A 10,589-nucleotide genomic window follows, 5' to 3' on the forward strand; every position below is an offset into this window, starting at 1 on the left:
TCTCTTCCTAACAGACTTTATGCTGTGCTAACTCCCAATATACTCTCACAGAGATATGTATGCAGTAGGAATTCAATAAATTTTTTTTTTGTTTTATGTGAGAAGAAATACCGACAATTTTAGAAGAGCTTTCTCTTTCCTCTTGGCTTTAAAATCAAGGGGGAAAGGGCGCAGGGAGCAAAGTGGATCAGCTGAGGGTCTACTACTCTCATATTTCAGGAGAAAAGAGGTCCTTAAGGAACTTAATAATTCCAAAGTATTGGCCAGTATTTTCTTACTAAAAGATTTCTAGAAATGTCTTTCTGGGTCTAAGACTAGGATCAAGAAAAACAGGGACTGAGTAAAACAGGACCTTAAAACTAGACTCAAAGGCTCTCTATTTTCTCTAGCCTTTTGGAAAATTTCTTTCCCACCATTAAATATCTCCTAAAAAATCTATTTCCATGAAGAGTCTATCGCTGCTCAGCCTTTTAACTAAAATCAAGTGTAGTCCATGAAGGAATTCTATATTAATCAGAAGAGCTGGAAACTTCCATACATCCTAAAAACACTGATTATGGTGGATTCCGCATCCCCCTCAACACTACTAATTATTCAAAATACTTGTTAAGTTACACATTGGTTTAACATATGTACTAACAATCCACGTCTTATATACATATTAAGTATCCCTTTTCCAAAATGCTTGGGATCACAAGTGTTTTAGATTTTGCATTTTTGAATATTTGCATTATACTTTCTGATTCAGCATCCCTAATCTGAAAACCCAAAATCTGAAATGCTCTGATGAGCATTTCCTTTGAGTGTCATGTGAATACTCAAAAAGCTTTGGGTCTTTGGATTAGGCATGCTCAACCTGTACATATTTTCCTCAAAGTATACTGACTTAGAAAGGTAGTTCCCAAAAGACAAAGGCTATATTTATAGACTTTTGCTTGAGATATTATGCAAAATTGGGTGCCTATCATGATTTTATATATTTTTTGAGACACAGTCTCGCTCTATTGTCCAGGCTGAAGTGCAATGGTGCAATCTTGGCTCACTGCAACCTCTGCCTCCCGGGTTCAAGCGATTCTCCTGCCTTAGCCTCCTGAGTCACTGGGATTACAGGTGCCTGCCACCATACCCAGCTAATTTTTATATTTTTAGTAGAGACAGGGTTTTGCCATGGCTTTTTCACGGTTTTTCCAGGCTGGTCTGGAACTCCTGACCTCAGGTGATCCTCCTGCCTCAGCCTCCCAAAGTGCTGGGATTAGAGGCGTGAGCGACCACACCCAGTCTGGGTGCTTAATATTTTCTATAATGTGAAGAAATTAATTAATCTTGCCTGAACCAATCCCATATACGAGGTTAGAGCTCCCTACTATAATATGCTCACATAATACTCTGCGTTGCCTTGCACAGTAGCCAAAACAACTGTAACTAATGTCCATCTCCTCACTAGACTAAGTTTCTTGGGGCTGAGACTTGTTTCTTTCTTTACTATATTCCTCGTGCCTAGCATGTGCCTGGTATACAACAAGTACACAATAAAAATTTGTTGATTAAACCACAGCAGATACCCAACTCCAGAGGGTGACTGAATGTGTTAACACGTAATATACACAACTGGTGAAGAGATGAAAAAGAGTTGACTGTTGCCAAATTCAGAGGTAGAAGAGTTGAAGAGGTACAGATGAGAAGAAAAATCACACTGCTTCGTAAAACACTGAGAAGGTAACACAATATATAGGTGAAAGCAGACTTCAAAAAGGGTATACTTTCCATGAGAAACAGATGTCAAATATCAATGTCACAGAATTTCCCTGGGACTTTCATGGAGGCTTAGCATGAAAGGAGGTGTAACTACCTCCCCCCACCAACTACGCAGGATTGACAAAACAGCGCAGTGGGGAGGGAGATACGTACTGGGCGAATGTCTGCTGAGCTCCAGCTCTGGTCTCTCCAGGCTGCTCTGAAAGTCAGGAGGCAGCAGGGAAGCCACTCCCTCAGGATGGATCATCTCGTCCTCCGACTCAGCTGAAGCTTCTGCAAAGTACAGATCGGGTCGGGGCAGGGAGGGAGTGAAGGACTCAGCATGTAGGAATATGTAGAGGAGTGAAGGAGGTCAGGCAAAGTCACAGATACAGAGATACATACCAAAAAGAGCACCGTATAAAAAGAAAAAACTCCCTGGGATTCAGCTCTACTTCATCTAAATGGTAGCTTAATTTACTTATAACTCTTCCTGTTGGCAGGAATCCTCTTCTAACAAGACAGTCAAATTAAGTGTCCTCTTCCCTGACAAAAGTAAATAGTATAAACCACTTGGCTTCATGGGCTATGAAAGCAAGTAAGTAGCAGTCTCAGCCTCACTTATTTCTGAAATTGTCTAGTTAGACAGGCCTATCTACTTGGTGACAGGGATAAGAATGACGAACTCCTTGTTAAAAGTGACAATCTGGGCTTACCTTCAAGTTCTGCAGCTTCTCGAGCTTCACGTTCCAGACGCTGCCTAAGTAGCTCCTGCTGCTTTTCCAGATACTGTTTTATGAAACTGTTCTGGCTCATTTCCTCACCAATCTGTGTAGAGGAAATGAAAAAAGAGGGTCTAGGAAAACAAACCAGGAGAATGCAAAGAAGAACATTCCATGGAGCAAAGGTCCACTCCTTATAGTTGCGCCCAAGAAAGATAACTAAAATGTTGGAAGGCTTTTTTCTAAGTTAGTTCTATATTGAAGAACAGAATAGCCTTGAGTCACACAAAAAAAAGGGCAAAAAGAAGAGCTGCACATAAGTTTTTTATTTAAATATTCAGTTCCCAAAGAGTGATACTGGTATACAAATTACTTTTCTTTATTTTTATTTTTTGAGACAGTTTCACTCTGTTGCCCAGGCTGGAGTGCAGTGGCGTGATCTTCCCTCACTGCAACCTCTGCCTCCTGGCTTCAAATGATTCTCCTGCCTCAGCCTCCTGAGTAGCTGGGATTACAGGTGTGCACCACCACACTCGGCTAATTTTTGTATTTTTAGTGGAGACAGAGTTTCACTATGTTGGTCAGACCGGTCTCAAACTCCTGACCTCAAGTGATCCACCCGCCTCAGCCTCCCAAAGTGCTGGGATTACAGGTGTGAGCCACCGTGCCCAGCCACAAATAACCTTAAATTAAAATTCCTGTAATTATATCTTTTAGGCTAAATTCCTAGATTACGTGGAACATTATCTAAAGGGTAATCTAAAATTTCCTTTTGGTAGTATCAAGACTGAAACATGGGGGCTCACGTCTGTAATCCCAGTACTTTGGGAGGCTGAAGTGGGAAGACTGCTTGAGCTCAGCAGTTCAAGATCAGTCTCAGCAACATGGCAAAACCCGTCTCTACCAAAAATACAAAAAGGTGGGCATATTGTGGTGTGAGTCTGTCATCCTGGCTACTCAGGAGGTGGTGGGTGCAGTGAACTGAGATGGTGCCACTGCACTCCAGCCTGGGTTAAAGAGCAAGACTCCATCTCAAGAAAAAAAAAAAAAAAAAGCCAGTTCCTCCAAAAGATCAACCGTTACCTATCCAGGAAACATTTATTTATTTATTTATTTTTGAGACGGACTATCACTGTCATCCAGGCTGGAGAGCAATGGCGCGATCTTGGCTTGCTGCAACCTCCGCCTCCTGGGTTCAAGACATTCTCCTGCCTGTCTCCTGAGTAGCTGGTATTACAGACATGTGCCACCACAACCAGCTCATTTTTGCATTTTTAGTATAGACGGGGTTTTGCCATGTTGGCCAGGCTGGTCTCAAACTCCTGACCTCAGGGGATCTACCCGCCTTGGCCTCCCACAGTGCTAGCATTACAGGCGTGAGCCACAATGCCCGGCCTCATATCCAGGAAACATTTTATCAAACAACTCCAAAATTCAAGTATAGTATTTAAAAGTATGAAATCAAGAGACTAAGAAAAGGGATATCCATTCAGCATTTAGACAAAGTTATAACTCCATTTTGTCTGGGTGAAAGGAAATCCTTGGTAACAGGAGCTTATGCCTTTTCCTATTTTTTTTTTCTGTAATACAGATTCCCAAGTTGCCCTTCTGACCTCCAGCTTTCTCTTCACAAGTTCTCCTCCCTAGAACCTTCTTGCTTAGCAAGTCCTATTTAGAACTGAAAAAGCAAAAAAACCTGAATACTTTCTATGTTATTAGTCATGTTTCCTAAACATAGTAAAGGTTTATTTTCACCTAAAGTAGAAATGAGTCTCTTGGCACTCAATGGACATTGTTGAAGGATGGGTTGCATGTGTATTACAGAATAGGCAAGTTTGCTGCACAACCCCTGTGTTAATACAAGCAAAGCTTCAAAGACTAAAATGCAATGGGTAAAAGGAATACAATTAAGCTGATTAACTTATGCAGTTTCTTATGCTTGTTAAAGTACTTAATTGAACCTCTGAATGCTGGCTAGATTATGATACTTACAGCTTAATGAGGTGATAACAAAGGAGTAGGAGGGCTCTCTTGTTTTCCACAGTATCCTGAGACTTCATCTAGTACTGAGGCTGCACACTATTGCTTTAACAAAGACTTGGATTTTTCCTTTAAGTATATGACACATTATAATGAGGGGATTTTTAAAAGCTGAAAGAAACTTTAAGAGACTGTGCAGCCTAATAATTTTTGGATTTTAACTGTGGAATAATTTAAAAATTTTATGCAGAAACTCAATAGTTAAAAAGCAGATAAAAGTAGATCTAATCTAGTTTAAGAGAGGAGTATGAGCCTTGCTTACTTGGGAAAAAGGTATTTCCCCTAGGAAGCTCCCCAAAGCAGCTCCACAAAACCCTAAGAGAGCAGTTATAAACCCATGGGTTTAGTCTGTTTCTCATATTACAGATAAGGAAATGGAGAAGACCAAGGCCTCCAAAGGTTGTTTCTTATCCTAAGTAAAGGAGGTATTAGTAATGTTTATGAGTAAGTGCATTGAGTTAGTAGTTAACACTAGTAATGGTGGGTGACTTACACAGGATTGAACCCTTGGAAAATCTACATCAACAAGAGTTCTTAATCAGCAACTATTTCCCTACACTGCCATACTGGTGATCTACTTCATATCTATACTCAAAGACATCAACTACCTTTCCTAAATTCATGGCAGATAAATGACTTCAGATCTCTGTACTACACGTAATTAATGGAAGCCACACCTTTCTGCACATGCCATTTCAATTATTATAAACTAACAGTGCCTCTGATTCTGTTCTTTACTCCAGGCCCTTGTATACAACTGGGTTGATTAGAATTCAACTGTCCGGGTTTGAGAACATTTCTGACTAAGAGAACTTAGGAAAACAGTCATGAGGACTTAAGCATCAAATATACAACACCACGTCCTTCCATGTGTCTGGATATCCAAAGGGCCCACTCCATTGAATACACCTTCTTTCTCACCTGGGAATTTGGCTGGAATGCAGCATGGGGTGTTGAGTGTTTCTGTAAATTTTCTAGCATTAGAGCCTGGTATAGAGAAGGGTAAAAGTCAGAAATGATGAGGAAAAAAAAGAAAAACAAACCCCCACCTCTACCACAACCTCTTAATTAAACGCAATGACTTAAATACACACAATTAAACTGTATTCCTTTTCCAGGGACCTGAAAACCCTTTACTAACACTGTTCTCATTCATCTTCAGAAGACCCATAAAGGTAGCCATGGTTACTGTTACTAAATGTACAGATATAAAATGCAGGCACACAGAATCAGTGACCTGGCTATGTCATAATATCAGTAATAGAACCAGTACTAAAATCCCTATTATCTTCTGCACTTTCGCCAAGTGCCCCTTCTAAATCTGATCATGCATGTAAAATTACTTAAAATACTCAAACCAGCCATGGGGCTCCTGGTTTTTGCCTGACGGAATTACTTGGTCAAAGGGTTACCCAGTACCAGAGTCAATTTGTATAATTTCCAGTACTGTGGCACCTAGATTTATCAAATTTATAAAATTTTCAAAGAGGAAGCTACAGAAGAAAATGACCACAGACCCTGTAAACTGTGGTCTAACCTAGTCCATCCACACAAACACACACACACAAACACACACACACACAAAACTATCAGCTTCTGTATAAGCAACGGTCTGCCAACTCAACCCTGGAGCCAACCCAGACCTAATCTGCACAACCTGCCACGTATCCTGTTGAACTCTAATTAAAACCAAGACATCCTCATCTTCCCTTCTTTAAACCAAACCTATACACTTGAATCGAGCTACACCTACCTCATGACAATCCCACCTTAATCTACTCAAACCGATTCAAAATCCCCAATATATATCAACCTGCCTCGCCTCTCTCACCAATATTCACCAAACTCTTAACCACCCAAATTGCCACTAGATGCCACTAAATTAGAGACCTCTCTCTCATCAAGTCCCTTCAAATAAAGGTCTCTCTTCATCTCCTCATCTAATCGAGCAGACATTTTACCCTACCCCAGTCCTATTCCTGCAGATACCGATACCAACCCCATCCACCCCTTCGCGCAACTATACCCCTAACTCCGACCCAGCCCAACTCGCCCCCCTCAGGCCAGCAACGCCGTAGGTTGTAGTGGGATTTAACTCCTTCTGCAGCGCATGCGCCGAAACCACAGATACAAACAAGGAGGGGGTGGGGGAAGGAGGAAGGAGCTTAAGACACTCCTGGAGAGTAGTGCACACCCTCCCATTTGGGCTCGCGCTGCTGCCGTTAAGGCGGGAACCGGCGCGATCTCCATTCCAGCGCGAACCTCATCAACCACCGTGCGCGCGGATCCAGAGGCTCGCGCTGGCGGCCTGAGCGAGCTCGCGCCGAGCCCGGATACTGCGCCTGCGCCGCGGCAGAGGCTCGTCTCTACCGGGTCCGCTCTCCTCCGACACCCCAGCAACGCCGACTCCTCACCCCTTTGAGCCGCTTGACCAGGGCACTCTTCTGCCCGCTCTTGGCTAGGCCTCGCTGCTCCAGTGCGGCCTTCAGGTCGGTCACCCGCAGCGCCTGAAGAGGCTTCCCGTCCAGAGTCACCTCCTCCAGCTCCGCCATCTTGCGTGAGGTACTCGGGTCCGTCCCGACGGCTTCGGGCATCTTCGGTAATTTCCGCCAACGCCCTTCGAACGTACCGAGATGACCCCGCCCACTGCCATACTCTACCCCTCGATTACCACTCAGAACTCCCCGGGTTCCTCCGGATGTCCTCGGATGTTTCCGTCTCCACATCGTTACCAATCAATTCTTTCCATCCGCCCTGCAGCGCCCCTTTTCTCGCCCTGCTTTCAGGCTCGGTTTTCTTCGTCTTGCCGAAGCTTTGAATCGAATATATTCGGAAACCCTCGACCCTGGTATAACCATAATCGGAGATGTTCGTTTATTTCCGGACCTAGAGATGAGGCGCTGGGGCGCTTGGGTGTTTGGGGCGGGTCCGAGGCCGGAAGTGCGTGGGCTGCCGGGCTGGCCCAGCTTAGGGTTTTCAGGAAATTTGGAAGCTGCGGCAGTAGTTGGAGTCTAAGGACTCGTGACAATCTTCGGGTGCCCTCCGAGAGAAAAGGGGAGGTAAGCGGGGTAGAAGTACTTCTATGGGCCGGGTCAGACTCGGTGTTTGCGGATTACCTTAATAGGGCAAGCCCCCCACTCCTTAACGCAAACAGCTTCTGCCCTCTGTCCTCTGAATCATAGCCACTCCCATCTTAGGCTTTTTTTGGGGAGGGGCGGGGGGCTGGTGCGGAATCGGAATAACAAGCTCCGTGGGGGTGCGCAAGAGGCATCGCCGTGTCTTCGGACCCAGACTATGAACTGATCTATGACGCTGAACTTGAGTTTGAGTTTGCCTTGGAAGCCATGTGGCAAGATTCTGGGAAAGTTCTTCCTTGCTCCGCAGAAGAGAGTAAGTTCCCTTGGAGGAACTGCTTCCTGTAGGGCAAGAACTGGAAAATGCAAGCGCCCTGAACTTTTTTGGTACTTGAACTAATATTAATTGTTTAGGGGCTTCTATCTTTGTCACTACCAATCCTCCAACTTGATGCAGAAGAAACACAAACAGTAAAATAGGTCACAGACAAATAGTTTAGAGATTTAAGAGATACGTTAGAGATTTAAGAGACTGAAAACTATTAAAGTCAAATTGGCTGATCTTTCCGTTGCATTCATGATGCAAAATCAGTGGCAAGGTGCCGGGCGCAGTGGCTTACGCCTATAATCCCAGCACTTTGGGAGGCCGAGGCGGGCGGATCACTTGAGGTCAGGAGTTGAAGACCAGTCTGGCCAATATGGTGAAACCCCGTCTCTACTAAAAATACAAACAAATTAGCCGGGCGTGGTGGCGTACGCCTATAGTCCCAGCTACTCGGGAGGCTGAGGCAGGAGAATCGCTTGAACCCAGGAAGCAGTGGTTGAGATCACGCCATTGCACCCCAGCCTGGGTGACAGAGCAAGACTCCGTCTCAAAAAAAAAAAAAAAAAAAAATTGCAAGGCACCAATAGATACCATACTAAAAAAAAAAATTTTTTTTTTTTTTGTCACTCCACTCTGGGTTCCTCCACTCTGACCCAGGCTGGAGTGCAGTGGCGCGATCAGGGCTCACTGCAGCCTCAACCTCCCGGGCTCAGGTGATGCTCCTACCTCAGTCTCCTAAGTAGCTAGGACTACAGGTAGGCACCTCTACGCTCAACTAATTTTTTTATTTTTTGTAGGGATGAGGTTTTGCCATGTTGCCCAGGCTGGTCTCGAACACCTGGGCTCAAGCGATCCTCTTGCCTCGGCCTCTCAAAGTGCTGAGATTACTTTGGAAGTGCAAGAACCACCGCGTCTGGCCCATACTAAATATTAAGGACAATTGTTTAAAGACATGGATTGTCATAAAATAGTATAACACTTGTTAGATCTCTAAGCCAACAAACCAACTGGACTCTTTTTTAAGAACGTCTCAAACACCCGGGCTTCTGGTTCTTTCATGCGTTACCTTATTTTGAGCAGGGCCTTACTCTGCTTTTTAACTTTTCCTGGTGCTTTACAGGAAATGTAAGGAGGTAACGGATGTTATGGAGTTGTTGGCGTATTTCAGAGGCTTATATGCACATTGAAGGCTCTTTCATCATAAATAATGTTTTTTCTTTCTTCCCCCACTGTTGATAGCTGCAAAACAATTAGCATCAGCCTTGACCAGCTGCACGTACTAGATTTTAAAATGTGTGCTTTTTCATTTTGGAGAAGATGTGATGGACCAACATTAATCATTGTTTTTTTCTTTACCCAACCTGGCACATAGAAGTAAGAGGAAGAGAATGAACAAGAAATATATTGGTTATTTTTAGGTTCTTTATAAGAAAGATGGAGGGAGACAGTGGGTGGGGAAGAATGGGTTTGAAAAAGGCAGGCAAATAGGAAATGAAGTTATTTTTGGTGATTTTTCTAAGGTAGTTGGATAATAATCTAAATAAAGGACTTATTATTTTGGGTCTTTGAATTCATGAAAAGTAATTTTCTCTGTAGATGCTAATTGAGTGTGGTAAGATGTCTTGTTGCTTGAAAGTTGTATTTTCGTTGCTCTACCTGGAGAGCATATAACAGTGCTTTTATGTTTCAGGATGCCACTGGAGTCATCCTCTTCAATGCCACTATCCTTCCCATCTCTCTTACCCTCAGTACCACACAATACTAACCTTTCCCCTCCTCTGATGTCTTACATCACCTCCCAGGAGATGAAGTGTATTCTTCACTGGTTTGCCAATTGGTCAGGTCCCCAGCGTGAACGTTTCCTAGAGGACCTGGTAGCTAAGGCAGTGCCAGAAAAATTACAACCACTGCTGGATAGTCTGGAGCAGCTTAGTGTGTCTGGGGCAGACCGACCACCTTCTATCTTTGAGTGCCAGCTACATCTTTGGGATCAGTGGTTTCGAGGCTGGGCTGAGCAGGAGCGCAATGAATTTGTCAGACAGCTGGAGTTCAGTGAGCCAGACTTCGTGGCAAAGTTTTATCAAGCAGTGGCTGCTACAGCTGGTAAGGACTGATAGGCATTCAGACCAAAGAAGATAACCATAGCTGATGGAGCCATGACTCTCTACAATGATAACTCAATTCAGATGTGTCGCCTAAAGCTCTGGAACTGGTATTCCAACCAGCTGACTGAACTCACTGACCAGTACAGGCATGGTTATTTCAACATTAATAGCATGTCAACTGGACTCCTCTTTGTAAATGTTATCAATCTAAGCAATCCAGCTCATCAGGCTACTAGTTTGCTTCTTTCCGAGAGATGTCAAGTCCTCAAGAATTTGATGGCTTCTTCTGCAGCTATAACCACAAGGAACCTACACATTGTAACTCAAGTCCACTGCTGGCTCATGAAATGTGTAAAGTAGAACCCTCCTTCCCAAGAAATAAGACAGGACAATAAAAGGTGGCGTTTTTGTACTTTACCTGGATTCCATTGGCTGGTTTTACCACTCCTATCAGATTGTAGTGTAATTGTGTGATACCCAAACCATTAGTTTTCCTAGTGATGATTTAATAAAATTATGAAAAATCAGGAGAGGGAGATAATTAGTTGCTTCCTCCTTCACACTGTTTGAATCGAACTCGCGGTGACTT

At 43.7% G+C, this 10,589-nt stretch overlaps 2 protein-coding genes across 13 annotated transcripts in view; one reads left to right on the top strand and one right to left on the bottom strand.

The window, feature by feature from the left end:
• ACIN1 (apoptotic chromatin condensation inducer 1) overlaps positions 1–7,222 on the bottom strand; it is a 37,064-nt gene extending 29,842 nt beyond the window's left edge. For 4 of the 12 annotated variants that reach the window (XM_003808100.4, XM_055097332.1, XM_055097333.1 and 1 more), the window contains exons 1-4: positions 6,911–7,222; positions 5,418–5,483; positions 2,451–2,562; positions 1,909–2,028 (exon numbers count right to left, since the gene is read on the bottom strand). In XM_003808100.4, the coding sequence (XP_003808148.2) occupies positions 1,909–2,028; positions 2,451–2,562; positions 5,418–5,483; positions 6,911–7,222 (610 nt within the window). Of the gene's footprint in view, positions 1–1,908; positions 2,029–2,450; positions 2,563–5,417; positions 5,484–6,522; positions 6,788–6,910 lie in introns of those variants that run through there. The other 8 variants (XM_055097337.1, XM_055097335.1, XM_055097336.1 and 5 more) reach the window with 5 other exon arrangements.
• A 130-nt stretch (positions 7,223–7,352) lies between these two features.
• On the top strand, positions 7,353–10,527 carry C15H14orf119 (chromosome 15 C14orf119 homolog). The gene is made up of 2 exons (XM_003808103.5): positions 7,353–7,555; positions 9,586–10,527. Exon 2 carries the CDS (start codon positions 9,587–9,589, stop codon positions 10,007–10,009), a length of 423 nt encoding a protein of 140 aa, XP_003808151.2. The 5' UTR covers positions 7,353–7,555; position 9,586; the 3' UTR covers positions 10,010–10,527.
• The last annotated feature ends 62 nt before the right edge of the window (positions 10,528–10,589 follow it).

This window comes from Pan paniscus, chromosome 15 (assembly GCF_029289425.2).
Source record: "Pan paniscus chromosome 15, NHGRI_mPanPan1-v2.0_pri, whole genome shotgun sequence".
Taxonomy (NCBI): Eukaryota; Metazoa; Chordata; class Mammalia; order Primates; family Hominidae; genus Pan; species Pan paniscus.